This window comes from Pipistrellus kuhlii, unplaced genomic scaffold (genome assembly GCF_014108245.1).
Source record: "Pipistrellus kuhlii isolate mPipKuh1 unplaced genomic scaffold, mPipKuh1.p scaffold_m20_p_107, whole genome shotgun sequence".
Classification (NCBI taxonomy): Eukaryota; Metazoa; Chordata; class Mammalia; order Chiroptera; family Vespertilionidae; genus Pipistrellus; species Pipistrellus kuhlii.
Genome location: NW_023425413.1, coordinates 132,073 through 159,799, shown reverse-complemented (window position 1 = coordinate 159,799; position 27,727 = coordinate 132,073). Strand labels below are relative to the sequence as shown.

At 72.1% G+C, this 27,727-nt stretch overlaps 2 protein-coding genes across 4 annotated transcripts in view; both read right to left on the bottom strand.

Annotated features, from left to right (window-relative positions):
- Positions 1 to 1,982: 1,982 nt before the first annotated feature.
- Positions 1,983 to 15,129, bottom strand: PLD4 (phospholipase D family member 4). The gene is made up of 11 exons (XM_036430305.2): positions 15,125 to 15,129; positions 14,623 to 14,791; positions 11,161 to 11,351; positions 9,067 to 9,250; positions 8,494 to 8,614; positions 6,616 to 6,743; positions 4,216 to 4,416; positions 3,415 to 3,554; positions 3,152 to 3,317; positions 2,452 to 2,548; positions 1,983 to 2,240 (listed from the first exon to the last, which is right to left on the bottom strand). The coding sequence occupies exons 1-11, from the start codon at positions 15,127 to 15,129 to the stop codon at positions 2,056 to 2,058; spliced, it is 1,587 nt and encodes a 528-aa protein (XP_036286198.1). The 3' UTR covers positions 1,983 to 2,055.
- Positions 15,130 to 16,747: 1,618 nt separating this feature from the next.
- CEP170B (centrosomal protein 170B) overlaps positions 16,748 to 27,727 on the bottom strand; it is a 25,636-nt gene continuing 14,656 nt past the window's right edge. Inside the window, exons 11-21 of one of the 3 annotated variants that reach the window (XR_006741049.1) lie at positions 27,382 to 27,472; positions 25,653 to 27,248; positions 23,934 to 24,168; positions 21,945 to 22,104; positions 21,125 to 21,268; positions 20,949 to 21,037; positions 20,660 to 20,753; positions 19,060 to 19,111; positions 17,885 to 18,971; positions 16,932 to 16,936; positions 16,748 to 16,761 (exon numbers count right to left, since the gene is read on the bottom strand). Coding sequence is in view for 2 of the 3 variants with exons in the window: in XM_045578848.1 (XP_045434804.1) it covers positions 18,739 to 18,971; positions 19,060 to 19,111; positions 20,660 to 20,753; positions 20,949 to 21,037; positions 21,125 to 21,268; positions 21,945 to 22,104; positions 23,934 to 24,168; positions 25,653 to 27,248; positions 27,382 to 27,472 (2,694 nt within the window). In the remaining variant the exon portion in view is untranslated. Of the gene's footprint in view, positions 16,762 to 16,931; positions 16,937 to 17,386; positions 18,972 to 19,059; positions 19,112 to 20,659; positions 20,754 to 20,948; positions 21,038 to 21,124; positions 21,269 to 21,944; positions 22,105 to 23,933; positions 24,169 to 25,652; positions 27,249 to 27,381; positions 27,473 to 27,727 lie in introns of those variants that run through there. The other 2 variants (XM_045578848.1, XM_036430308.2) reach the window with 2 other exon arrangements.

Sequence of the window (27,727 nt, the reverse complement as noted above, 5' to 3'; positions counted from 1 at the left end):
ACTCCCCGGCTCCCAGGCTCTGGCCCCCATACCCTTGGACGGGCTGCTGCTCCCCTGGCTGTGGGTGCGGGGCAGGAGCTGGTCCTTCACCCCCTGGGGGACTGTGGGCCCCATGTGGCCTGCTGCTTCCAACACTGCCCCCTCCCCCAACCCCGTGGGGCCCGGGGACACGGAGGTCAGGCGCAGGAGGGCCGGCCAGGCCGGCTGTGGCGGTGGGCAGGGCCATCAGCTTAGGGGAGGGAGCCCTGGAGCTGAGCCCCAGCAGGGCCCTGAGCGCCCCTGAGTGGGGCGGCGGGAAGGAGGGCTCAGTGGGCCTTCCGCCTGCAGCCGAGCGAGGCCGCGCCCCCCCTCCCTCGCCCCCCTCCCGGCCAGTGCTGGCCTCTGGGGACCCGGGCGGGGCTGCCTGGCTCAGGATTCACCGCCCCCTCCCCCGACCCGGGGTCACAGCTGCCATGCTGACCGTGTGGACCCTCCTGTGCCCTGATGAGGAACCCCACAAACGGCGGGCCCAACAGTTGATCGTCCAGTGTCGTGGGGAGCAGGCCGGCGCCCCCTGCAGGTCCGTGCGTTGGGACCCAGGCTCCGAGGGGCTCAGGCCGCCCCGGGCCGGACGGGAAGAAGCTGCTTGTGAACTGGCCAGTGGGGGCAGCACTGGGTCCACCCGCAGGCACTCGGCCTGGTTCCCGCCCCTCAGCAAGGGGCCCCCCTGGCTGCCCCCCCTCCCCCCTCCCCGTGTGCACAGTGTTGGTTACAAGGAAGGACAGGCTCCCACCCCCAAAGACTGGGCTCTGCAGGAGGGGCCACATCAGGGAGCCCCCCCAGCCCCCTGCATCTCTCAGCCTCATCCATCTGGCTCCGGGAGGGGGCTCTGCTGGAGCAGGCCCTCCAGGCGGCCACCGGGGCTTGGCCACCCGGCCCCGGGCGAGGCGGGCATGGCTGAGGCCCAGCACCAGCTGCGGCCTGGAGCTCAGAGCCGTCGGGACCGGCCGGCCAGGCCTGGGCAGCGAGGGGGCGGTGGTGTCTGCTCCCGGCCCCGCCTGGTCAGTGCAGCTCAGCACAGACTAGCCAGCCGCCCGCTGCCCTGACCGCAGTGCGGGGCCCGCCCCCCTCAAGTCCTCGAGGGGGCGGGGGGGGCGTCAGGCTGGCTCTGGAGAATTCCTCACAGACAGGATGCTGGCGTCTGAGCGTCCCACACGACCCCCAGCTCTCCCAGGGGCCGCCAGGACGGGGGCGGGAGGGGGCAATGCAGGGTGTGGGGGAGGGGGACCCCGTGTCTCCTCGCTTAGCTCCCTCAGCGTCCGCTGCCCCTGGGACCACGGAGCAGCCTCAAGCTCCATCCGGCCTCAGTGATGGGGGGGGGGGAGGGGACCCCCGTCTGGGCAGGCGGGTCGCAGCCCGAGTCAGAAGCCAGCAGGTGGGACCTGGGACCGAATGCAGACCCTCCTCCGCAGGCAGGTGCAGTGGCTCCGGGGTATGCTCCTGCCATCCCAGCTGGGCCAGCCTCCCCAGCTCAGCCCAGGTTCTCCTCATTTCCCCCGCCCCCCGTCCTGGGCCCCCTGCCCCTCTGGCCCCCCTTTCCCCTCCAGCCCCGCCCACAGGTCTGGGTCCCCCCCCTCCAGCCCCGCCCACAGGTCTGGGTCCCCCCCCTCCAGCCCCGCCCACAGGTCTGGGCCCCTCTGCTGCCCCAGGAACTGCCCAGGAGGTGGTCACAGGGACCAGTCCATCTGCTCCTGCTCCCGACGCCCAGCCAGGGCTCTGTCAATGCCAATGCCCCGGGTCCCTGGGGGCTGGGCACTGAGGCGTCAGTGGCTCCATGGCAGACACGCCACCTGCACGGCCGGCCGCCCGGGGTACACGCTGCTCACAGGCAGCCACGGGCCTGACCCGCCCGGCGGGAGACGGGGGCCGGACTGCGGCTCTGGAATTGAGAGGCAGCTGGAGGGCTTCGGGAGGAGGCGGGCTCAGGAGCCTGTATTTGGGCATCAGGAGAGCAAACAGTTCACAGGGCGGGGCAGTGTCTGGCAGAGGCTGTGCGGCGCCGGCCGGCCTCGGGCCTCAGCCCGGCCACACGCAGTCCTGGCCCGGGGCCCGCCCGTCCAGGCCCACAGCGTAGCGGGAGCTCCAGTCTCGCTCGAACAGCCGCCGCAGCCGCTCCTGCACCGAGCTGGCCGCCCGCTGGCTCGCCACCAGCCCCACGCCCGACGTGCTGCTGAAGTAGTCTTCCGACCAGTTGGAGGTGCCTGGGGGGCGGGGAGATGCTGGTGTCCGGCCTCCCGGAGCCCCCCGCCTGGCCCGGCCGGGGGGACGTGGTCACAGGGTGCTCGGGGGCCTCTGGGCTGAGAGCCACGCCCCCAGCTCCAGGCCTGGCCCGGCCCGGCCCGCCCCTCCGCGGGCCTGCGCCTCTGTGCCCCACTCACAGCCGCCCTCAGACCACAGGTGCCCCGGGCTCACCTACGTAGGCCGCCTTCTCCGTGACCATGAACTTGCTGTGGCTCATTCTGCTGAACGGGATGGCGGAGTGATTCCCCACCGGCACGATGAAGACCTTCTGTGGGGCCGGAGGGAGTGAGTCAGGAGGGGAGGAGGGGAGGGGGAGGAGAGGGGGAGGGAAGGAGGGGGGAAGGGGGAGGGGAGGAGGGGAGGAAGGGGAGGGGGAGGGGGAGGGGATGAGGGGAAGAGGGGGTGGGGGGAGGGGGAGGGGAGGAGGGGAGGAGGGGTGGGGGAGGGGGAGGAGAGGGGGAGGGGAGGAGGGGAGAGGAAAAGGGGAGGGGAGGAGGGGGGAGGGGAAGGGAGGAGGGGAGGAGGGGAGAGGGGGAGCAGAGGGGGAGGGGGAGGGGGAAGAAGGGAGGAGGGGAGGGGGGAGGAGAAAAGGGTGAGGAGAGGAAGGGGGAGGGGAAAGGGGGGAGGGGAGGAGGGGGGAGGGGAAAGGGGGAGGGGAGGAGGGGGAGGGGAAAGGGGGAGGGGAGGAGGGGGGAGGGGAAAGGGGGAGGGGAGGAGGGGGGAGGGGAAAGGGGGAGGGGAGGAGGGGGGAGGGGAAGGAGGAGGGGAGGAGGGGAGAGGGGGAGGAGAGGGGGAGGGGAGGAGGGGGGCGGAGGGAGGGGGAGGGGAGGGGGGAGGAGAAAGGGGGGAGGGGCAGGGGACCAGGCCTCACCACGTCCAGGGACACGTTGGTGGCAGGGTCGCTGAAGGCCTGCAGGGACTGCAGGAAGGAGAACATGCTGGGGTCCGTGTGCAGCGAGCAGCTGACCAGCAGGCGCACGGGCACCCGCCGGCTGAAGGCCACCTCCCGCAGCGCGCTGTCCAGCACCGGCCAGTACCTGCGGGCAGGCGGTCAGGGACCCAGCCGTTGGGCCCGCCCGCCCGCCTGCCCGCCCGGAGGTCTGCCTCCGGCCCCGCTGCCCCTCCCGCACCCACCGGGCGGGGCGGCTGAAGCGTGTGGTGGGGAAGTAGTCCATCACCGAGACGTAGAGGAAGCGCCGGGCCGCCCGCATCACCGCCAGCAGCGCCTCCAGGTCCCGGGTGCGGCCGGCGGGGCAGAGCGCAGGCGGCGAGGCCTGGGGGAGGGGGCAGGTCCCTGAGGGCGCCGCCCTGCACCCCCTCCAGGATGTGGGGTCGGGAGGGAGACCGGGCACGACCCGGTGGGGGCCCTGTGCCAGGCAAGGCTTCCCGCCTGCACGGGTCCCCGTCCGGGGTCAGGTCCCCGCCCAGACGCCAGGCCTCTGCTCTGGGCCAGCCAGGGGCCGAGGGCACCGGCAGGGGCATCAGCCGGGGCGTCAGCCGGGGGCACCGGCCGGGGCATCAGCCGGGGCGTCAGCTGGGGGCACCGGCCAGGGGCATCAGCCGGGGGCATGGCCGGGGGGCACCGGCCGGGGGCATGGCCGGGGCATCAGCCGGGGGCACCGGCGGGGGGCATCAGCAGGGGCACCGGCCAGGGCATCAGCCGGGGCGTCAGCCGGGGGCATGGCCAGGGGCATCAGCCGGGGCGTCAGCCGGGGGCATGGCCAGGGGCATCAGCTGGGGGCATGGCCGGGGCATCAGCCGGGGGCACCGGCCGGGGCGTGGCCGGCCGCCCTCAGAGTAAGGACGGTGAAGAGCTGGAGCCCCTCCCCCTCCCTGTTTGGAGACCCCCCCAGGCCGCCTGTCCCTGTGGTGCCGATCTGCACGGCCCGGACCCAGCAGGCGCGGAGCCCGGGGCGGGCGGGGCGGGCCTCTCACCGAGAAGTAGGCCGTGGTGGGCACCCCGCCGAAGCGGGCGCGGAGGGGCCGGGCCAGGTTGATGTGGGAGGAGAGGCTGTGGGGCCAGTGCCGGGGCAGCGTGGCGTGGGGCGAGCCCAGCGCCCAGTAGGTCTGGAAGGTCTTCTCCAGGTCCCCGGCCAGCCGGCTGCAGTTGTGCAGCACCACGCCCAGCTCCTTCACCTGCGGGCGCAGCGGTGAGGGGGGGCGGGGGCGGCCCCAGCGGTGAGGGGGAGCGGGTGCAGGCCCCAGCGGTGAGGGGGGGTGCAGGCCCCAGCGGTGAGGGGGGGTGCAGGCCCCAGCGGTGAGGGGCGGTGCAGGCCCCCAGCGGTGAGGGGGGGTGCAGGCCCCAGTGGTGAGGGGGGGTGCGGCCCCCAGCGGTGAGGGGGGGTGCAGGCCCCAGCGGTGAGGGGGGCGGTGCAGGCCCCAGCGGTGAGGGGGGGTGCAGGCCCCCAGCGGTGAGGGGGGGTGCAGGCCCCCAGCGGTGAGGGGGGGTGCAGGCCACAGCGGTGAGGGGGGGGCGGGTGCAGGCCCCAGCGGTGAGGGGGGGTGCAGCCCCCAGCGGTGAGGGGGGGCGGGTGCAGGCCCCAGCGGTGAGGGGGGGTGCAGGCCCCAGCGGTGAGGGGGGGTGCAGCCCCCAGCGGTGAGGGGCGGTGCAGGCCCCCAGCGGTGAGGGGGGGTGCAGGCCCCAGTGGTGAGGGGGGGTGCGGCCCCCAGCGGTGAGGGGGGGTGCAGGCCCCAGTGGTGAGGGGGGGCGGGTGCGGCCCCAGCGGTGAGGGGGGGCGGGTGCGGCCCCAGCGGTGAGGGGGGGCGGGTGCAGGCCCCAGTGGTGAGGGGGGGTGCAGCCCCCAGCGGTGAGGGGGGGCGGGTGCAGGCCCCAGCGGTGAGGAGGGTGCGGCCCCCAGCGGTGAGGGGGGTGCAGGCCCCCAGCGGTGGGGGGGGGTGCAGGCCCCCAGCGGTGAGGGGGGGTGCGGCCCCCAGCGGTGAGGGGGGTGCGGCCCCCAGCGGTGAGGGGGGGTGCGGCCCCCAGCGGTGAGGGGGGTGCAGGCCCCCAGGGGTGAGGGGGGGTGCGGCCCCCAGCGGTGAGGGGGGTGCAGGCCCCAGCGGTGAGGGGGGGTGCAGCCCCCAGCGGTGAGGGGGGCGGGTGCAGGCCCCAGCGGTGAGGGGGGGTGCAGCCCCCAGCGGTGAGGGGCGGTGCAGGCCCCCAGCGGTGAGGGGGGGTGCAGGCCCCAGTGGTGAGGGGGGGTGCGGCCCCCAGCGGTGAGGGGGGGTGCAGGCCCCAGCGGTGAGGGGGGGTGCAGCCCCCAGCGGTGAGGGGGGGCGGGTGCAGGCCCCAGCGGTGAGGGGGGGTGCGGCCCCAGGGGTGAGGGGGGGTGCAGGCCCCAGCGGTGAGGAGGGTGCGGCCCCAGGGGTGAGGGGGGGTGCAGGCCCCAGGGGTGAGGGGGGGTGCGGCCCCCAGCGGTGAGGGGGGGTGCGGCCCCCAGCGGTGAGGGGGGTGCAGGCCCCCAGCGGTGAGGGGGGGTGCGGCCCCCAGCGGTGAGGGGGGTGCAGGCCCCCAGCGGTGAGGGGGGGTGCGGCCCCCAGCGGTGAGGGGGGTGCAGGCCCCCAGCGGTGAGGGGGGGTGCGGCCCCCAGCGGTGAGGGGGGGTGCAGGCCCCAGCGGTGAGGGGGGGTGCGGCCCCAGCGGTGAGGGGGGGTGTGGCCCCCAGCGGTGAGGGGGGCCCGGGCCGGGGTGCAGCGCCCCCCGCAGCTGGGCCACGGCCGCACCCCCAGGAGGGATCCCTAACAGACGGACGGGGTGCGGGGAGCAGGAGTGGGGTGCTCAGCGGCCCCTGTGTGTCCTGAGCGTTGCCTCGGAGGACGGAAGCCCTACAGGGTCACTGGGAAACGCCGGGAGACGCGTGAAGCCGAGGGGAGCGTCCTCCTCAGGGTCCGGGCGAGCAGGGTGACGGGGACCGTCCGCCGGCGTTTGGCTGCCCTAACGGGGGTGTTCCTGAGGGCCCGGCTGTGCCGTCCGCGGGCCTGGGCGGAGGCGCCGGCTCCCACGAGCCCCCACAGGCCCGGCTGCGGGGCTGTGTGGAGCGTCGACCTGCGCGCCCGAGGGCCACGGGTTCGAGTCCCGTCAAGGGCTCGGACCTCGGCTGCGGGCTGGCCGCCTGCCCCGGGTGGGGCGTGTGCGGAGGCGAGCGCTGGATGTGTCTCTCTCCCTCCTCCCCTCCCACACGCACTGGGAAAGGAGGCGGAGCGGAGGGGCTGGGCGCCCGGGGTCCGGCGCCGTGGGCCCCACGGGGAGATGTCCTGGGTGGCCGCCCTCCCGGTCCCCGGGGAGGAGCGAGCGGCCGGGGAGCCCCCGGGGGCAGGGGGAGGCGGGGCGGGGACTCACCTGCGTCAGCGAGCGCCAGTCCATGTTGGCGCTGCCCAGGTACACGTGCTGCCCGTCCACCACCCAGAACTTGGAGTGCAGCACCCCGCCCGTCAGCCGCCCCATGGGCACCCGGCGCACCTGGGCACCTGCGGCCGCGGGACAGGGTGAGCCACCGGCCGCCGCTCCCACCGTGCCTCCCGCCGGCGCCCCGGCCTCCCCCCTCACAGGCCCGCTCCTCCCCCTCACAGGCCCGCTCCTCCCCCTCACAGGCCCGCTCCTCCCCCTCACAGGCCCCGCTCCCCCCCTCACAGGCCCGCTCCTCCCCCTCACAGGCCCGCTCCTCCCCCTCACAGGCCCGCCCCTCCCCCTCACAGGCCCCGCTCCCCCCCTCACAGGCCCCGCTCCTCCCCCTCACAGGCCCCGCTCCCCCCCTCACAGGCCCCGCTCCTCCCCCTCACAGACCCCGCTCCTCCCCCTCACAGGCCCGCTCCTCCCCCTCACAGGCCCCGCTCCCCCCCTCACAGGCCCCGCTCCTCCCCCTCACAGGCCCCGCTCCCCCCCTCACAGGCCCCGCTCCTCCCCCTCACAGACCCCGCTCCTCCCCTCACAGGCCCGCTCCTCCCCCTCACAGGCCCCGCTCCTCCCCCTCACAGGCCCGCTCCTCCCCCCTCACAGGCCCCGCTCCTCCCCCCCTCACAGACCCCGCTCCTCCCCCCTCACAGACCCCGCTCCTCCCCTCACAGGCCCCGCTCCTCCCCCTCACAGGCCCCGCTCCTCCCCCTCACAGGCCCGCCCCCCCCCCTCACAGGCCCCGCTCCTCCCCTCACAGGCCCGCTCCTCCCCCTCACAGGCCCGCTCCTCCCCCTCACAGGCCCGCTCCTCCCCCTCACAGGCCCCGCTCCTCCCCCTCACAGGCCCGCTCCTCCCCCTCACAGGCCCCGCTCCTCCCCCTCACAGGCCCGCTCCTCCTCACAGACCCCGCTCCTCCCCCTCACAGGCCCGCTCCCCCCCCCCCCCACAGGCCCCGCTCCTCCCCCCCCCACAGGCCCGCTCCTCCCCCTCACAGGCCCGCTCCTCCCCCTCACAGGCCCCGCTCCTCCCCCCCACAGGCCCGCTCCCCCCCTCACAGGCCCGCTCCTCCCCCCCACAGGCCCGCTCCTCCCCCCCACAGGCCCGCTCCTCCCCCTCACAGGCCCGCTCCTCCCCCCCTCACAGGCCCGCTCCTCCCCCCCACAGGCCCGCTCCTCCCCCTCACAGGCCCCGCCCGCTGCCCCAGCCACTCAGCCCTCCCCCGCCCCACCCCACCCGCTGCCCCAGCCACTCAGCCCCCCACCCCACCCGCTGCCCCAGCCACTCAGCCGCCCCCCCCACCCGCTGCCCCAGCCACTCAGCCGCCCCCCCCACCCCACCCCACCCGCTGCCCCAGCCACTCAGCCCCCCCGCCCCCCCACCCCACCCGCTGCCCCAGCCACTCAGCCCCCCCCCGCCCCACCCCACCCGCTGCCCCAGCCACTCAGCCCCCCCCACCCCCCCACCCCACCCGCTGCCCCAGCCACTCAGCCCCCCCCGCCCCACCCCACCCGCTGCCCCAGCCACTCAGCCCCCCCCCGCCCCCCCACCCCACCCGCTGCCCCAGCCACTCAGCCCCCCCCGCCCCACCCCACCCGCTGCCCCAGCCACTCAGCCCCCCCCGCCCCCCCACCCCACCCGCTGCCCCAGCCACTCAGTCCCCCCCCGCCCCCCCCCACCCGCTGCCCCAGCCACTCAGCCGCCCCCCCCACCCCCCCCCACCCGCTGCCCCAGCCACTCAGTCCCCCCCCGCCCCCCCCACCCGCTGCCCCAGCCACTGAGCCTCCCCCCCCGCCCCCCCACCCCAGCAGAAGGTGCGCAGCCCACCCCGGGCCTCCAGGACCTGCAGGTCAGTGGAGCTCTTGGCCAGCGTCGGGTGGCTGGTGGCCACGGACACGGACACGTTCCTGCTCAGCACCTGCTGCAGCTTCTGCAGGAGAGCCTCGCCCTGCAGCGGGCGGGCGTCACCCACTGCCCCCCACGGGGAGGACCAGCCCCTCCCCGGGCCGGCCTGACCCCCCAGCACCCCTGCACTGCCGGCACCGGGGGCGGGAGGTGGGGATGGAGGGGGCGGGTAGAGCTGGGGGGCAGGAGGCAGGGACTGGGGATGGGGGGGACCGGGGCGGAGGGTTAGAGCTAGGGGGGAGGCGGGGACTGGGGGGAGGCGGGGTCGGGGGTCTGGGTCGGCGGGGACGGGGGGGGGGCGGGGGAGGCGGGGGCGGGGGCGAGGTAGATGGGGGCGGGGTAGGTGGGGGCGGGGTAGACGGGGGCGGGGTAGACGGGGGAGGGGTAGACGGGGGCAGGGTAGACGGGGGAGGGGTAGACGGGGGCGGGGTAGACGGGGGCGGGGGCGGGGTAGACGGGGGCGGGGTAGATGGGGGCCGGGAGGGACGGGCGCACCAGCTGGGAGGAGGAGTCGTTGACCCCGATGTCGGCGCCGGTGAGTGACCAGTAGTAGGAGGCGATGTGCACGCTCTCGCGCGCCCCGTCCAGCAGCTGCAGCCAGGCCTGTGCCAGGGGCTGGGCGGACGGGCTGCCGGCTGCGAAGGACAGGTCCTGGGGAAGGCTCTCCACCAGCTCCAGCCTGGGGGTCGGGGGGGGGGGTGTGAGCTGGGGAGCCCCAGCCGCCTCCCAGCCCTGCCCCAGCCCTCCCCGTAGCCCAGCCCTCCCCGGGGCCCAGCCCTCCCCGTGGTCAGCCCTCCCCGTGGTCAGCCCTCCCCGTGGTCAGCCCTCCCCGTGGTCAGCCCTCCCCATGGCTCCGCCCTTCCCCGTGGTCAGCCCTCCCCGTGGTCAGCCCTTCCCCCGGGCCCAGCCCTCCCCGTGGCCCAGCCCTCCCCGTGGGTGGGCCCTCCCCGGGGCCCAGCCCTCCCCGTGGTCAGCCCTCCCCGTGGTCAGCCCTCCCCGTGGTCAGCCCTCCCCGTGGTCAGCGCTCCCCGTGGCCCAGCCCTCCCCGTGGCCCAGCCCTCCCCGTGGCCCAGCCCTCCCCGTGGGTCAGCCCTCCCCGGGGCCCAGCCCTCCCCGTGGCCCAGCCCTTCCTGTGGGTCAGTCCTCCCCGTGGTCAGCCCAGGGGCTGCTGCCTGAGGGAGTGGTGACCCCAGGAGCCTGCCAGGGAGGCGGCCAGGGCTGGGCCCCGGGGAAGGGCTGGGCCACGGGGAGGGCTGGGCCACGGGGAGTGCTGACCACGGGGAGGGCTGGGCCACCGGAAGAGCTGGGCCACGAGGAGGGTTGACCCACGGGGAGCGCTGACCACGGGGAGCGCTGACCACGGGAAGAGCTGGGCCATGGGGAGGGCTGGGCCACGGGGAGGATTGGGCCACGGGGAGGGCTGGGCCACGGGAGGAGCTGGGCCACGGAAAGGGCTGGGCCATGGGAAGAGCTGGGCCACGGGAAGGGTTGGGTCACGTGGAGGGCTGACCACGGGGAGGGCTGACCACGGGGAGGGCTGGGCCACGGGGAGGGCTGGGCCACGGGGAGGGCTGACCATGGGGAGGGCTGGGCCACGGGGAGGGCTGACCACGGGGAGGGCTGGGCCACGGGAAGAGCTGGGCCACGGGAAGAGCTGGGCCACGGGGAGGGCTGACCACGGGGAGGGCTGGGCCACGGGAAGGGCTGGGCCACGGGAAGGGCTGGGTCACGGGGAGGGCTGGGCCACGGGGAGGGCTGACCACGGGGAGGGCTGACCACGGGGAGGGCTGGGCCACGGGGAGGGCTGACCATGGGGAGGGCTGACTACGGGGAGGGCTGACCACGGGGAGGGCTGGGCCACGGGAAGGGCTGGGCCAGGGGGAGGGCTGGGCCACGGGAAGGGCTGGGCCAGGGGGTGGGCTGGGCCACGGGAAGAGCTGGGCCACGGGAAGGGCTGGGTCACGGGGAGGGCTGACCACGGGGAGGGCTGACCACGGGGAGGGCTGGGCCACGGGGAGGGCTGACCACGGGGAGGGCTGACCACGGGGGGGGGCTGACCACGGGAGGGCTGACTACGGGGAGGGCTGACCACGGGGGGGCTGACCACGGGGAGGGCTGACCATGGGGAGGGCTGGGCCACGGGGAGGGCTGACCATGGGGAGGGCTGACCACGGGGGGGCTGACCACGGGGAGGGCTGACCACGGGGAGGGCTGGGCCACGGGGAGGGCTGACCACGGGGAGGGCTGACCACGGGGAGGGCTGACCACGGGAGGGCTGGGCCACGGGGAGGGCTGACCACGGGGAGGGCTGACCACGGGGAGGGCTGGGCCACGGGGAGGGCTGACCACGGGGAGGGCTGACCACGGGGAGGGCTGGCCACAGAGCAGACACCACTCCCCGGCGGGGCCACGAGATGCCACACCTCAGCCAGGTGAGACCTGCCTGGTCAGAGCCCAGGTGGCCTCTTGCTGCAAAGAGCAGCAGCCCATCCAGCTGGGCCGCCCCGCCCCCGCCCCGCCCCCCAGCCCCTGGGGCCCAGGAGGAGCCCTGGGGGGGGGCCCCAGGCGAGACGGCCCCAGCTCGCTCACCGGCAGGAGTTCTGCTGCAGCCACTGGGCCTCCCCGCCGAGGGGCTCCCAGGCTGGGCCGGAGCCGGACCCCGGGGACCAGGCGGGCTCTTCCTCGGGGTGCCGCTGGCCCCAGGGGGGCGGGCAGGGCGCTCCCCGCAGGAGGCAGAGGAGAGCGGCCCCGAGCCCCAGCACAGCCAGCGCTCCCAGCACCTGCAGCGAGAAGGCTCCCTCAGGGGCCCCGCCTGCAGCTGGGGGGCGGGGGGGGGGTGCTGGGCGGGGCCTGTGTGTGTTCCACTCTGTGTGTGTGACCCGCTGTGAGTGTGTGTGTGATCCGCTGTGTGTGTGTGATCCGCTGTGAGTGTGTGTGTGTGTGAGATCCGCTGTGAGTGTGTGTGATCCGCTGTGTGTGTGTGTGTGTGATCCGCTGTGAGTGTGTGTGATCCGCTGTGAGTGTGTGTGATCCGCTGTGTGTGTGTGTGTGTGTGTGTGTGTGATCCGCTGTGAGTGTGTGTGATCCGCTGTGTGTGTGTGTGATCCGCTGTGAGTGTGATCCGCTGTGTGTGTGTGTGTGTGATCCGCTGTGTGTGTGTGTGATCCGCTGTGTGTGTGTGTGTGTGTGATCCGCTGTGTGTGTGTGTGATCCGCTGTGTGTGTGTGTGTGATCCGCTGTGTGTGTGTGTGATCCGCTGTGTGTGTGTGTGTGTGTGTGATCTGCTGTGTGTGTGTGTGTGATCCGCTGTGTGTGTGTGTGTGATCCGCTGTGTGTGTGTGTGTGATCCGCTGTGTGTGTGTGATCCGCTGTGAGTGTGTGTGTGTGTGAGATCCGCTGTGAGTGTGTGTGATCCGCTGTGTGTGTGTGTGATCCGCTGTGTGTGTGTGTGTGTGTGTGTGATCCGCTGTGAGTGTGTGTGATCCGCTGTGTGTGTGTGTGTGTGATCCGCTGTGAGTGTGTGTGTGTGTGTGATCCGCTGTGTGTGTGTGTGATCCGCTGTGTGTGTGTGTGATCCGCTGTGAGTGTGTGTGTGTGTGAGATCCGCTGTGAGTGTGTGTGATCCGCTGTGTGTGTGTGTGTGTGATCCGCTGTGAGTGTGTGTGTGTGTGTGATCCGCTGTGTGTGTGTGTGATCCGCTGTGAGTGTGTGTGTGTGAGATCCGCTGTGAGTGTGTGTGATCCGCTGTGTGTGTGTGTGTGATCCGCTGTGTGTGTGATCCGCTGTGTGTGTGTGTGATCCGCTGTGTGTGTGTGTGACCCGCTGTGTGTGTGTGTGTGATCCGCTGTGTGTGTGATCCGCTGTGTGTGTGTGTGTGATCCGCTGTGAGTGTGATCCGCTGTGTGTGTGACCCGCTGTGTGTGTGTGTGTGATCCGCTGTGAGTGTGATCCGCTGTGTGTGTGTGTGATCCGCTGTGTGTGTGTGTGACCCGCTGTGTGTGTGTGTGTGATCCGCTGTGTGTGTGATCCACTGTGTGTGTGTGTGTGTGTGTGATCCGCTGTGTGTGTGTGTGTGTGTGTGATCCGCTGTGTGTGTGTGTGATCCGCTGTGTGTGTGTGTGATCCGCTGTGTGTGTGTGTGATCCGCTGTGTGTGTGTGTGTGTGATCCGCTGTGTGTGTGTGTGATCCGCTGTGTGTGTGTGTGTGTGTGTGTGTGTGAGATCCGCTGTGTGTGTGTGTGTGATCCGCTGTGTGTGTGTGTGATCCGCTGTGTGTGTGTGTGATCCGCTGTGTGTGTGTGTGATCCGCTGTGAGTGTGTGTGTGTGTGTGATCCGCTGTGTGTGTGTGTGTGTGTGATCCGCTGTGTGTGAGTGTGTGAGTGTGTGTGTGTGTGTGGTTTGCTCTGTGTGTGTGTGAGTGTGTGTGTGTGTGTGTGTGATTTGCTGTGTGTGTGTGTGTGATTTGCTGTGTGTGTGTGTGTGTGTGTGTGTGTGTGTGCATTTTCACTCTCGCGTTCCTCTCAGTGGGGTCTGGGTGTCAGAATTTCGGTTCCTGTTTCGGCCACAACTGCCCTGAGTGAGAGCCTCTCACAGGCCTATAAATAGCTGCTTCCAGCCGGGCTGGCCCCTCTGCCCCACTCCCACCCCCACCCCCGCACCCACTCCCACCCTCACCCCCACCCCCGCACCCACCCCCACCCTTACCCCCACCCCCGCACCCATTCCCACCCCCATCCCCGCACCCACCCCCACCCCCACCCCCACCCCCACCCCACTCCTACCCCTACCCCACCCCCACAGGCCTGTGTGTGTGATGCTGGGTCACTCTGGACCCCCAGACTCTGCCACCTTCATGGGGGCACAGCCTCCCTCCCTCCCAGAGAACCTAGCACCCAGCACCCGGCACCCAGCACCCAGCACCCAGCCCCCGGCCCCCGGCCCCGGCCCCCGGCCCCGCACCGCCAGCCGCTCCGCCCGGAGGCCTCGGAGGTCAGCCCTGGGCTGTGGCTCCCGGCCCCCGGCCGCCCCGGCCCCCGGCCCCCGGCCCCCGGCCCCGCACCGCCAGCCGCTCCGCCCGGAGGCCTCGGAGGTCAGCCCTGGGCTGTGGCTCCCGGCCCCCGGCCCCGGCCCCCGGCCCCCGGCCCCGCACTGCCAGCCGCTCCGCCCGGAGGCCTCGGAGGTCAGCCCTGGGCTGTGGCTCCCGGCCGCCCGGGCCTGAGGGGAGGAGCAGCCGCGGGAGCTGCACCGGGTCCGTCTGCTCCGGGCCAGCCTTCTGGCGACGGGGGCTCTGCCAGGCCCCGGGCTGGTCCCTCTCCCAGGAGGTCCCTGTGAGGAGCCAGGGTGCCCCGGAGCTCAGGGCCTCGGGTGCTCCTGCCGCCCTCCCAGCGGCCGGGCCGGCGTCCGCCTTCACCAGCTGTGGGGAGGTCATGGGTGCCGCCGGGCGGGGCGGGGCGGGTGCAGGGGCCTCCTGGGCAGGCTCCCGGAGCCCACACCCTGTACGAGGCCCCCACAGCCTGCGGGCAGGGGCGGGGGCGGGCCACCCCGTGTGAACACGGCCCCCGAGGCCTCGCCCCGGCCCCGATCCCCCCATCCCACCTCGCGGCCACTGGAAGCTACAGGAAGGGGGGGGGGCGGTGCTGAGGGAGGGAACGGCCGCCAGGGTGCTAGTCACTCGCTGCAGCCTGGGCACCGGGCGTCCCTGGGGGGGTGGGGGGGCTGCTGGGAGGGAACGGCCCCCTGGCTCCCCGGGCAGCTGAGCCCTCAGCCCTGTGGGTGGCGTGGGCCCTGCCGGCAGCAGAGGTCTTGGCTGAAGGCGCGGGACTCCTGGCTCAGGACGTGGCCCGGCTGCAGCCCAGACGGACACAGGGGCCCAGACGGACACAGGGGCCCAGCCGGGCCCAGGGATCGGCTGTCAGGTCACGGGCCTGGCCCGGTGGCTCCGTGGGGAACGGGTGCTGCAGGCCCAGCTGCTGGCCCTGTGACCTCTGGGCTGAGTTGCTGGCAGCACGGGGCCAGGACCGCAGGCTCTGGCCTGGCCCCCTGGCACTTACCTCTGGGGGCCCTGCCTTGGCGCCCATCTCGGCTCCAGCTCCAGACGCAGCCTCAGCCCTCAGGGTGGCCCGGCCTCGCCCCGCCCCGGCCTCCGCTCCCCTGCCTGCAGCTTCCCCTCGGCCACTTCCTCTTCGTCCTGACTTCGCGCTCTGCACGCCGCAGCTGACACTGGGAGCAGAGACGCTGCGCGAGGGGGAGGCCCAGAACTTTCCCCTCCAGAGACAGGCCCCGCCCCTCCGCCTCCCAGGCCCGGCCTGCGGGTCAGTGCGGCTCCCGCAGCCACCGGGACCCACGGGGCCAGCCGGAGCGACGGCTCCTTCCCTGTGACCCTGAGCAAGCTCAGGGCCGGTGGCGAGACACGGCGCTGGCTCCACAGCCTAGGGAGCCCGGCTCCCCGGTTCTCAGCGTGGATAAAAAATAGAAGGAAGCCGCAGAAATTGTGTGAGCCTGTAGTACAGGGGAGAATTGTCCTATTGAATAAAGATGCTGACTGACCCTCACACCATCACAAAGATGGCAGCTCCCACAGCCAATAAGGAGGGAATATGCTAATGACTGCCACGCCCTCAAAGATGGTGGCACCCACAGCCACATGATGGCAGCACCCAGCCTCAGCCCCCAGCCACCAGGGCCGGCCGAGGCCTGTGCTGCCGGCAGTGGCAGCAGCAGGGGTGTGATGGGGCGTTGCCTTCCCCTGATGGCCAGGTCGCCTCCCGCCCCTGAAGGCTCCCGGACTGTGAGAGGGGGCAGCCGGGCTGAGGACCCCCTCCAGTGCATGGATCTCCATGCACCAGGCCTCTGGTATATTTAATAAAAATTCTGCTTGGATTTTTTTTATCCCTGAAGCTCCCTGTGCCATGGATACATATACAGGTTTGCTGCAGCTGTTGTCACAAAGCCACACAGCCTAGTGACTTCAACTCAGAACTTTATTGTCTCGGTTCTGGAGGCCAAAGACCCAAGTCAGGGTACGGGCAGGGCTGGTTCCATCGCCGGCTGTCGGGGGGCCTGCTCCCAGCTCCCCTCCTCACTCCGTGTCCCCAGGCGCCCCCTGGCCGATGGCACTCTCCCTGAGGCCACACACCGCGGCCCCGCTGTGCCCTCTGTCTGGGGCCCAGAGGCCCCGGTCCGACAGGGAGACCCGTTGCGGTGGGTCAGGGTCGTCTGCAGGGACCTTGTTCCCAAGTCCAGGTCGCAGCCGCAGGAACCGGGCGTTCGGGGAGGGGGGCGACCTGACCCAGCCCACCACGCCTCTCCCCAGCCCCAGCGTTTCCTCCCTCTCCCACCCCCCCCCCCCCCGTCCCTCTCCCCTGCCCAGGAACTCCGGGCACATGTATGTTGTGCTTCTCACAGGACCCTCTGCACCCAGGACCCTCTGCTTCCCATTTTGTCTCCGTGTTCCTGTGCTTTGCACACTGGGAAACCTCCTCTTGTCTTCTTCTTCTTCTTCTTTAAATTTATTTTATTGCTTTTCTTACAGAAAGGGAGAGTTAGAAACATCCATCAGCTGCCTCCTGCACACCCCCCACTGGGGATGTGCCACAACCAAGGTACATGTCCTTGCCCGGAATCGAACCCGGGACCTCTCAGTCCGCAGGCCGGCGCTCTATCCCGGAGCCGCCGGTCAGGGCTCGCCTTGCTCGCGGTTGGCCGATCCTTGGGCGCGCGGTGGCTCGTGTGCTCACTCTCCTGCTGAGGTTTTAAAAAGCTTTATTCTCAGCCATCACAGCTTTCAACGTGACCCCTTTCCGACCCACCGGCGATGCGTCCCCCTCTCCCCGTTCGTTAACCCCCACCGTGCAGCTGTCTTCCCTCGCGACGCTGGGCTGGGGTCGCTCCGCGTGTGCTGTGACTCCTGGGGTGAGCCCACCCCGGCCGGCTCCCCGAGGGTCCGCCGAGGGTCCGGGAGTGAGGCCCAGCGGGAGCAGCTCTCCTCGGGTCAGCGGGCCCGCTGCCGAGACTGGCCCTGCCTGTGGTGTGGGGGGGCAGAGGGCGTGGGGGGCAGAGCTGACATGGGGACAGGGTGTGGGGGGCAGAGGGCGTGGGGGGCAGAGGGCGTGGGGGGCAGAGCTGACACGGGGGCAGAGGGCATGGGGAGGTGCTGGGTGCCTGTGCCTCCTGCACTTCTGGCCGAGGGGCTGGCCTTGGGGGTCCCCGCCACTGGACATGGCTCCAGCCCAACCTGTCCCTCTTTTTATAATACATTTTTTACTTAAAAAACTTTTTAAAATTCTCACCCAAGAAGATGTGTTTTTACAGATTTTTAGAGAGTGAGAGAAAGAGAAACATGGAACACGCCCCCAGGCACGCACCCTGATCTGAATCGATCCGCCCCCTTTGGTGCCTGGATGATGCTCGACCAGCAGAGCCACAGGCCAGGGACGTGGAGGGGGTGGTGCAGCTGTGGTCAGACTGCAGCACCGGGCAGGCAGCACAGGGCGAGTGCTGAGTCCTCCCAGCCCCCTCACCGCCAGGCCCAGCACAGCTGGCTTCGGAGGACTGTGCTGGGCGTGGCCTTCTGCTCATCGGAATAAAACAGCTTTTCTCTTGGAGAAGCAAAACGGCTGGAAATTTCCACTCTGCCTGCTGGCCTAGGCTGCCACCTGGTGGCCAGGCCTCTGCACTGCAGTGTCCCCTGGGCTTGGGGTCAAATGGTTTTCATGGGGCTGGGGGGGGGCGCCGGGGGAGACCTCGGGCCACGCACTCCCTGCCCAGCCACACACCGCCACCCGCCACGGAGAAACGAGGCCACGGCGCCGTGGCTGCCACGTGATAGAATGATTTATTAGAACAAATTCATGACAAATCATATAAAATAACGGTTTTCTAAAAGACACCCACAGACCACCTGAGGACAAACCGGAGGAGCCTCCGCAGAGCCAGACACACACGTTACGGAGCCTGGGCCGGGCTGGGGGGACGCGTCTACGGATAAAAAGTGCACGGCGGCCCGGGGAGGGTGTGCGTGGGAGGGCGAGGGGCCGGGGTCCGTGGCCACCACGTGTGCCCCGCGGCTGCGGGCCAGGCGTGGGGCATGCGGGGTGGGACCAGGACTGGATCCTCCTCTGAGGGACTCCGCAGGCTCTTGGGGGGACACCAGGCAGGGACCCCACTGCCACTCACACACGTAAACATCCTGTGGGGCGCCCGCCACGCCCGGCGCCCAGTGTAAACAGCCACGACCCCCGTGGCCTCCGTGCAGCTGCAGGGCCTCCCACGGTGGGTCCCAGCCATCCACACGCATGCAGGCGCCAGGGGCACCCGCCCCCACACGGGCTCTTTGGCTTAGAGGCTCCAGAAACAGCCCCAGAGGGGCCGCCTGGCGTGTTCCCGCCAACAGGATCCTGAGAAAACCCACCTGCTCCCGGGCCTGTGGGGCCCAAGCCCAGTGCAGATGCCCCGCTCATGCCTGGCATTTGGGACGGGGCGGCGCGCTGCCTCAGGAGCTCCCGGGAGCCCGGCTCCCGCCTCCCCCTGGCCCAGAGGCCACGAACCAGGAGCTGGGGCCCGGCACCCCCTCTGGGCAGGCCCTGCACCCGCAGATGCGCCCGGGATGGTGGGGAGCAGGTGTAGGCGGAGGCGTGCCCCTCGAGGCGGCCGGCACACTTGGGTGGGCAGCTGTGTTGGCACCGAAGGCGGGAAGCGACTCTCAGCCATGTGCCTGCCCGGCTGGGCCCCGGGCAGCTGTGCACATGCCTGGCCTGCACCCCCGCCTCCCGGGCCCAGCCCTCCGGCTCCCTGTTTGGCACTGAATGACCCACGATGCCCCTCCCCGGCCCGGCCGCGCCTGGGACACGCCAGACCGGCACCGCTCCAGCCCGGGAGGCGCGGGCCCTGCAGGCGGGGAGGCCGCTGACATGGACAAACTTCCCTCCGAAACGAAAGACAAAAGGAACGACGATGCAGCGGGCATGGATGACCCCGGACGGACCCCGCCCTGGCAGCGGCCGCAGCGGGAGCTGGGCCGGAGGCGGCGGGGGAGGTGGGGCGGGTGCTGGTGGGAGCTGAGGGCCGGGGCGCCGCCCGTGGGTTATGGCACGAGTGGGATGTTCACGGTGAGCCGGCTGCAGCCGGAGGGGCGGGGCGGGGGGGGGGGCGGGGGGCGGGCCCGGCCACTAGATCAGGAACCGCTCCGAGTCCGGGAGGAAGTCGGGCAGGAAGGCGGGGTCCGGGAGGCCGGGGGACCCGCAGGGCGGCCGCGGCGGGAAGGCCCTCAGGGCCAGGGTCGCGGGCGGCGAGGCGGGGCTCTGGGCGGGCGGCCGACCCTTCCCGAGGCCGGAGCCCGGGCCGCCCCGGCTCGCCGTGAGCAGGTCCAGGTTCCCGCTGGGGTCCACGATGGCGTTGATGACTGCGGGGGGGCGGGGGGGGCGTCAGGGGAGGGTCCTGCCCCCCACACCCACCCTGCGTCTCCACCAGGTCCTCAGGGCCACACCCACCTTCCAGCTGCTTCTGCACTCGCCTCAGCTCCTTCAGGATGGAGCTGATCTCCTGGGAGGAGGGAGGGCTGATGGGCAGAGCCTGGGCCAGTGGCCATGGCCGCTCTGCAGCCAGGGCTGGGGAGGGGGTCAGGGCCTGTCTGTGGGCTGGGGAGGGGGTCAGGGCCTGTGGGTGGGGGAGGGGGTCAGGGCCTGTCTGTGGGTGGGGGAGGGGGTCAGGGCCTGTCTGTGGGTGGGGGAGGGGGTCAGGGCCTGTGGGTGGGGGAGGGGGTCAGGGCCTGTCTGTGGGCTGGGGGAGGGGGTCAGGGCCTGCCTGTGGGTGGGGGAGGGGGTCAGGGCCTGTCTGTGGGTGGGGGAGGGGGTCAGGGCCTGCCTGTGGGGGGGGGGGGGGGTCAGGGGCCTGTGGGTGGGGGAGGGGGTCAGGGCCTATCTGTGGGTGGGGGAGGGGGTCAGGGCCTGCCTGTGGGTGGGGGAGGGGGTCAGGGCCTGTCTGTGGGTGGGGGAGGGGGTCAGGGCCTGTCTGTGGGTGGGGGAGGGGGTCAGGGCCTGTCTGTGGATGGGGGGGGGGGGTCAGGGCCTGCCTGTGGGTGGGGGAGGGGGTCAGGGCCTGCCTGTGGGTGGGGGAGGGGGTCAGGGCCTGGGGGTGGGGGAGGGGGTCAGGGCCTGTCTGTGGGTGGGGGAGGGGGTCAGGGCCTGTCTGTGGGTGGGGGAGGGGGTCAGGGCCTGTCTGTGGATGGGGGAGGGGGGTCAGGGCCTGCCTGTGGGTGGGGGAGGGGGTCAGGGGCCTGTGGGTGGGGGAGGGGGTCAGGGCCTATCTGTGGGTGGGGGAGGGGTCTGTCTGTGGGTGGGGGAGGGGGTCAGGGCCTGCCTGTGGGTGGGGGAGGGGGTCAGGGGCCTGTGGGTGGGGGAGGGGGTCAGGGCCTATCTGTGGGTGGGGGAGGGGTCTGTCTGTGGGTGGGGGAGGGGGTCAGGGGCCTGTGGGTGGGGGAGGGGGTCAGGGCCTGCCTGTGGGTGGGGGAGGGGTCTGTCTGTGGGTGGGGGAGGGGGTCAGGGCCTGTGGGTGGGGGAGGGGGTCAGGGCCTGTCTGTGGGTGGGGGAGGGGGTCAGGGCCTGTCTGTGGGTGGGGGGGGGGGGGTCAGGGCCTGTCTGTGGGTGGGGGAGGAGGGTCAGGGGCCTGTGGGTGGGGGAGGGGGTCAGGGGCCTGTGGGTGGGGGAGGGGGTCAGGGGTCAGGGCCTGCCTGTGGGTGGGGGAGGGGGTCAGGGCCTGTCTGTGGGTGGGGGAGGGGGTTAGGGGTCTGTGGATGGGGGAGGGAGTCAGGGCCTGCCTGTGGGTGAGGGAGGGGGTCAGGGCCTGTCTGTGGGTGGGGGAGGGAGTCAGGGCCTGCCTGTGGGTGGGGGAGGGGGTCAGGGCCTGCCTGTGGGTGGGGGAGGGAGTCAGGGCCTGTCTGTGGGTGGGGGAGGGGGTCAGGGCCTGCCTGTGGGTGGGGGAGGGGGTCAGGGGTCAGGGCCTGCCTGGGGGTGGGGGAGGGGGTCAGGGGTCAGGGCCTGTGGCTGGGGACAGGGTCGGTCCTGCCTGTGCCCACATGGCCGCCCCGCTCACCTTGTTGGACGTCTTCAGGATGGGCACCTCGTTCTCGGCGTTGAGGCGGGCCTCCAGGTCCTCCCACGTGCGCCCCGAGTTCTGGAAGAGGATCCTGCCAGCCGGGGGCAGGGCGGACAGGATGGTGACGGGCCTGAGCACCCGCCCAGACCCCTCCTGGGCCCCAGGGGAACAGGCCCGGCGGGCGGGCTCTGCCTGGGGCAGGCGGGGGCGGGGAGGGCGCGGGGGGGGGGGGGGGGGGCGTGGGTCTCCCGGGGGCCCGGCCGCCGCGCGCGCGTGCGAGACTCACTTCATCTTCTCGGCCAGGTGCTCCGTGTTCTCGCGGATGGCCTGGGACAGCTGGGACACGGGGTTCAGCAGGAGGTTGTCGAAGATCGCCTGCGGGGCCCAGGCATCAGCACAGCACGAGGCCCCGCAGCCACCCCCCCCCAGGGCCCCGGGCGTGTGGCCGGTCGGGGGGCCTGCCTCCTCGCGGTTCCGCGGCCGCGTCCTGTTGGCCAGGCCGTCCTCACGGCGGTCGTTCATGTTCTGGTCCAGGTCCCGGGAGAGCAGGGCGCCGGGCGGCACCTTCTGGAAGTTGAGGCTGGCCTCGGGGATGCGCTGCACCAGCTGGGGGGGCGGGGGGTCAGCCGGAGAGGGGTGCCTCCTCTGCTACAACCCCCGCCTGGGGCTCAGGGACCCCCGACACCCCACCCCTGATGGAGGCAGGTCCTGGATCCTGTGCCCCCCAGGGTGGCCTCCGTGAGGGCCCTCTCCCTCTGCCCTCTGCCCTCTCCTCTCTCCCCTCGGCCCTCTGCCCTCTCCCCTCAGCCCTCTCCCCTCTGCCCTCGGCCCTCGGCCCTCTGTCCTCTGCCCTCTGTCCTCTGCCCTCTGTCCTCTGCCCTCGGCCCACTGCCCTCTGCCCTCTGTCCTCTGCCCTCTCCCCTCTGCCCTCTGCCCTCTGTCCTCTGCCCTCTCCCCTCTCCCCTCTGTCCTCTGCCCTCTGCACTCGGCCCTCGGCCCTCAGCCCTCTGCCCTCTGCCCTCCGCCCTCTCCCCTCAGTCCTCTCCCTTCTCCCCTCTGCCCTCTGCCCTCAGCCCTCTGCCCTCTGCCCTCAGCCCTCTGCCCTCTGCCCTCCGCCCTCTCCCCTCAGTCCTCTCCCCTCACCCCTCTGCCCTCAGCCCTCTGCCCTCGGCCCTCAGCCCTCTCCCCTCAGCCCTCTCCCCTCTGCCCTCTCCCCTCTCCCCTCTGCCCTCTCCCCTCTGCCCTCTCCCCTCTGCCCTCTGCCCTCGGCCGGGCTGCTCACCTCCTCGCGGGCGGAGATGGTGGAGGCGGGGGTGCTGGGCATGTTGCCGAGGGAGGAGCTGCGGGTGGGCCCCGGGGGGCCCAGCGAGTCGCCGTCCCCCGCCACGTCGTGGATCTCCCGGGCGAGGATGGCCACGTCCTTCACCAGCGTCTGGCTCAGCCTGCGGGCGGAAAGCAGGTCTGTGGGGCCTCCCAGCCTGCCCGGCGGGAGGGCGGGAGCAGGACTCGATGCCCCTCCCCGGCCCACACCCTCCCAAGGACGAGTCCCCCAGGGCGGCCGCTGAGTGGGGCATGCGGCCTGCAGCCTGGCCCACACTTCGCCCAACCAGCCACTGGCCAAGGCTCCACCGGAGGCACACGTCCGGGGGTCCGGGAGGGAGGCGGGCATGGGGCGGGGGTGAGCTGGGGCAGGGCCAGAGCAGGGAGGTTGGGCAGACACCCACGGGCTCCCAGGCAGGCACCCCCTCCTCCTCCAGGGACAGGGGCTAACCACCAGGGCTGCCACGAACACAGAGGGAAACTGAGGCAGGAGAGGGGGCGGGGCCTCAGGCAAGGGGCAGAATGGGGCAGAGGAAAAGGCGGGAAAGCAGATAAGCCAGGACCTCCCCACCGCGCAGGGCGGCCCAGGGAGCTGAGCCCCAGCCCCGCCGGCCCCGTCTGCCTCTCCACAGCCCCCGTGGCTCTCAGACCACCCAGCCCGGACCCTCCTGCCCCCACAGGCCCCGCAGGCCCGTCATTGCTGAGAGGACCCGCCCCCACCTCTCTGCACCCGGCCTGAGGAGGCCTTCTGGTGAGCGACCACACGGAGCACATCGTCAGCCAGAGCTCTGTGGAGGCGTCTGCGTCCAGAGGCCCCGTCCTCCCAGGAACGTCTGCACCCACCCAGCCACCCATCCCTCTGTCTGACATCCATCCCTCATCCACCCATCCACCCTCCCACCCATCCTCCCATCCAACCACCCATTCATACAACCACTCATTCATCCATCCACCCACTCATCCACCCATCCATCCACTCACCCATCCTCCCTTCCACTCACCCATCCTCCTTTCCACTCACCCATCCTCCCTTCCACTCACCCATCCCTCATCCACCACCCATCCACTCACCCATCCCTCATCCACCCATCCATCCACTCTCCCATCCTCCCTTCCACTCACCCATCCTCCCTTCCACTCACCCATCCCTCATCCACCACCCATCCACTCACCCATCCTCCCTTCCATTCACCCATCCTTCATCCACCCCTCTACCCACCTGACCCCTATCCCTCTCCCTATCCATCCTCCCACCCATCCTCCCATCCAACCACCCATTCATACATCCACTCATTCATCCATCCACCCACTCATCCATCCATCCAACCACCCATCCATCCAATCACCCACCCATCCAACCCCCCACCCATCCAACTACCCACCCATCCATCCATGCAACCAATTACCCAGCCATCCACTCAGCCATCCTTCATCCACCCCTCTACCCACCTGACCTCTATCCCTCTCCCTATCCATCCTCCCATCCAACCACCCATTCATCCAACCACCCATTCATCCATCCACCCACTCATCCATCCACCCACCCATCCAACCACCCACCCATCCAAAACCCATCCATCCATGCATCCAATTACCCAGCCATCCTCTCGGCTATCCTTCATCCACCCCTCTACCCACCTGACCTCTATCCCTCACCCTTATCTATCCTCCTATCTTATCACCCACCCATCCATCCACCCACCCATCCACACATCCATCCACCCACCCATCCATCCACCCACCCATCCACACATCCATCCACACATCCATCCACCCATCCATCCACCCACCCATCCATCCATCCATCCACCCACCCATCCATCCACCTGACGATCCATCCCTCCTCCCTCCTCCCATCCAATCACCCCTCCACCCAAAGAGCATTTGTGAAGCCACCTGGGAAGAGAGCCCAGCCCCAGCCCTGCCCTCGGGTGCTCCACCCGGCCCGCACCTGGCGATCTCGGCGATCTCGGCCGGCTGCACGATGAACCCGTAGGGGTTGGGCTCCTCCTCGTCGTCGGTGTCCCGGAGGCCGGGGCCCCGGGGCCGGGCCCGGGAGCCGGCCCGAGGCGTCTGCGTGGCTGTTGAGGCACGGGAGCGCGTGTGTTTGGGGGAGCCGTGGCGGGAGCCGTACTCCTCCTCCGAGGTGGACGTGCAGTCGGAGCCCTGCTGCCGGCGGCGCGCGCCTGGGCGAGTGAATTGGTTCCAGGAGCAAGAACAGAACGGGCGGCGCTCAGCTTGGCAGCCTCAGGCCCCCGCAGGCCTGGTGCTGCCCCTGCACCGGGCACTCAGCCGCAGTGCCGGCAGCAGCTAAGCGCAGGGTCTGGAGGCCACCACCAGCCGAGGCACATGCAGGGCTGGGCGGCCGGCGTCTCCACGGCCGGGCTGTGCCTCAGCGGGAGCTGTCCTGGTGGCCGGGCAGTGGTGCCCACACACCAGACGGGCACACCTCCCAGTAGGATGGTCCCAGCCCTGGGTGCTGAGCACAGCCTGGCCTGTGGCAGAGTCTGACCTCACCCCTCACCCTCCCTGCACCAGCCTGACCCTCCACCTGACCGTGCACAGCCCTGCTCTGAGCTCCACGTGGCCACATCGTGCACAATCAATAAGTGGGGGGGGGGGGGGGGTGCGCAGGCAGCATTCAGAGCAAGCCACCCCTTCCTCCAGTGCACCCCACAGCTCAGCATCCGCTTCGGAATTAGCTCTCAGGCTGAGCCAGCGTGGGGAGGGAGACGGGTATCTGAGTGGGGATAGGGGTGTCTGGGTGGGGGAGGGGGTGTCTGGGTGGGGGAGGGGGTATCTTGGTGGGGATAGGGGTGTCTGGGTGGGGGAGGGGTGTCTGGGTGGGGGAGGGGTATCTGGGTGGGGGAGGGTATCTGGGTGGGGGAGGGGTGTCTGGGTGGGGGAGGGGATGTCTGGGTGAGGATAGGGGTGTCCAGATGGAGGAGTGGTGTCTGGGTGAGGATAGGGGTGTCTGGGTGAGGATAGGGGTGTCTGGGGGGGGTGTCTGGGTGAGGATAGGGGTGTCCAGATGCGGGAGGGGGTGTCTGGGTGGGGATAGGGGTGTCTGGGTGAGGGAGGGGTGTCCAGATGGGGGAGGGGTGTCTGGGTGAGGGAGGGGTGTCCAGATGCGGGAGGGGTGTCTGGGTGAGGGAGGGGTGTCCAGATGGGGGAGGGGTGTCTGGGTGGGGGAGGGGTGTCCAGATGCGGGAGGGGGTGTCCAGGTGGCAGCAGCAACAGCAGCGTCTACACCTTAAACCAATTCACTCGGAGCTGCGGGTCGGGCCGCTGGGTCAGCCCGCTGGGCAGGCGTGGGTGTCCAGCTGCCGGGGCAGGAGGCCGGGCCCTCCTCGCTGCACGTGACTCGTGTGGGGTGGGGAGAGGGCACCTGGGGCGCCACACCCCGATAGCAGCCAGAGGGCAGCGTCCCCTCCCCCGGCCCCAGCCCACACGGACGGCCCAGCCTGCACACCACAGGGTCCCACCCAGGAGGGGCCCCTCCATCGCGAACACCCAGACACGGTTGGAGGGTCCCGCCCTCACCCAGGCCAGCGGGACACCAGGGAGGCCCGGCCCGAGCACCCGCCCGGGAGCCCTCAGTGCCGCCCGCCCAGCGAACAGGGCCCCAGACACCGGAAGCCGCCCCTCCGCCCGCTCCCCGGGCACTCACTGGGGGAGGAGAAGCGGGCGCTGCCCGGGCGGGCCCTGCTGAAGGGCTGGCGGGCGGCGGGGGCGGTCCTCCGGGCGGCGGGCTGGGCCTCGGCCCTGGTGGGCTTGCGGCTGGAGCAGGGCAGCTCGGCGCTGCGGCCGGAGAAGCCGGAGCGGGCGGGGGCGGCCTCGGCCTCGCCGGGCCCGGTGAAGGAGCCCGCCCGCTTGCGGGGCATGGCCAGGATGTCCAGGCGCGAGAGCTTCCGGGCCTGCTCGGCGGCCGGGCGGCCCGCCGGCTCCTGGCCGTTGGCCGGGGCCCCCCGCTCGCCGTCCGCGGCCTCCGTGTCCGAGGCGTCGCCCAGCCGGGCCCGCCGCAGCCGGGAGGCGCGTGTGGGCCGCGGGGTGGACAGGCTGTTGGAGCGGGTCAGCGCCTGCTGCACCTTCTGCGCGCTGGCCGACACGCGGCCCTGCTCCTCCCGGGCGGCCGGCGAGGGCGGCGGGGCCGCGGGCTTCCGGCGGGACCCGGGCCGCCCCGTCCTGGTGATCCCGGGCGTCTCCTGGTCCGAGGCGGCCGTGTCCGAGCCGTCCCGGGCCAGGCCGGAGCCGCGCTCCTCGTCCGGCCAGTCCAGCGACCCCTGGCCTCGCCGGACGGCCAGGCGCCGCCCCGGCTCCCCGCGGCCCGCGTCCGTCTGGCCCGCCGGGCGGCGAGGCTTCTCCGAGAGCCAGTCCCGGGCGCCGCTCGGGGGGCCGCCCCCCAGGCCCTGCGCTGGCGGCTTCTCCCGCTGCGGCCCCAGCAGCTGGGGGCTCGTGGGGCTGGGCCCGTTCTTGCCGCTGAGCAGGCTGACGGTGCTGGCCGTGTCCACGTCCGAGTCGCCGGACAGGGAGTCCTCGGGCGGCCCCGGGGCGCCGCCCGCCGCGCCCTCGCCCTCGGCCGCGGACTTGGAGAGCAGCCGGGCCTCCAGGGCCGCCAGGGCCGTCTCGGTCTCCTTCAGGATCAGCTGGGTGTCCTGGGAGTGGACGTCCATGCGCGAGGCCCGGGCGGCGGCCAGGTCCTGCAGGAGCGGGTGGCTGGAGATGGTGGGGAGCTGGCCGGGCGCCGGGGGGCCGCGGGCCGGGTCCTTGGTGAAGCTCTCCTGCCGGACGAAGGCCGCGGCCTCCCTGGCCGGGCCGGGGCCCTCGGGCTCGGGCGGCCGGCCGGCCGTCTGCAGCCTGAGGGCCATCCCGCCGCTGGCGCTGCCGTAGACGCCGTCCCTGGCGGGGGCGCAGGGCTGGGCCGCCCGCCCCGGGCCCTCGGCCGCCCCCGGAGCCACAGGCGTCGCGCCGGGGGCCGGCTCCCCCGTGGCCCTCGGGGAGCACCGGCCCCGCCTCCACACCAGCCCCTCCGGGGGGCCGTCCGAGCCGCTGGCATCGCTGAGGCTGTCGGGCTCCACGTCCTCCTGGCCCGGGAGGCGGCCGGCCGGCTCGCCGCCCGGCTCCGGGGGCCCCGGCCCACTCCTCCTGGCGGCCTCGGGGCCGGCGGGGCTGCCCGCCCGCTCGCTGGGGAGCGCGGGGAGCAGCCGCCGCTGGCGCGCGGGCGCGGCCGCCTCCGGCTCCCCGGCTCTGCGGCCTGGGCCGTCCTCTGCGGAGACAAGGGCAGCGGTCACAGCCACCGGCCTCCGGCCTCGGGCACACAGTGCCCACCCCTATCCCAGGCTCGGCCACACGAGCTCACCCCCCCACACGCCCCCTGGAATAGCCCTGGAGCCACTTACCAGCCAGACCCGGGTCCGAGTAGCTGTCAGCCAGGCTGGCCCAGCGGGACACCCACTTTGGGCCTCCAGGGGAGCCTGGCACTGGGGGGTCCTGCAGGGAGAAGGCAGGGGTGTGTCAGTAGACGGGGGAGTCCCCCCACAAACAGCCGGACGCCCCGCTGCCTCCCTTAGGCTGAGAGACCCCAACACACCACCTGGACTGGGCCCAGCACACACCCACGTGCCATCTGGACCCAGGGCCCAGCCTCTCTGGGGTCTGGAGTCCAGCTCCAGGCAGAACTGGAGCCTGGGTGAGTGCATACAGGGCCCATGGCGGCCCAGCGTGGACCTGGGCGGTGTCTGTGCG

Coding starts and splice junctions, on each gene's coding strand:
- PLD4 (XM_036430305.2), bottom strand. Junction 11,352..14,622: donor CCAAGGCAGGGCCCCCAGAG/GTAAGTGCCAGG, acceptor TTCTCGCTGCAG/GTGCTGGGAGCGCTGGCTGT. Junction 3,318..3,414: donor CGCTTCAGCCGCCCCGCCCG/GTGGGTGCGGGA, acceptor GCCTGCCCGCAG/GTACTGGCCGGTGCTGGACA.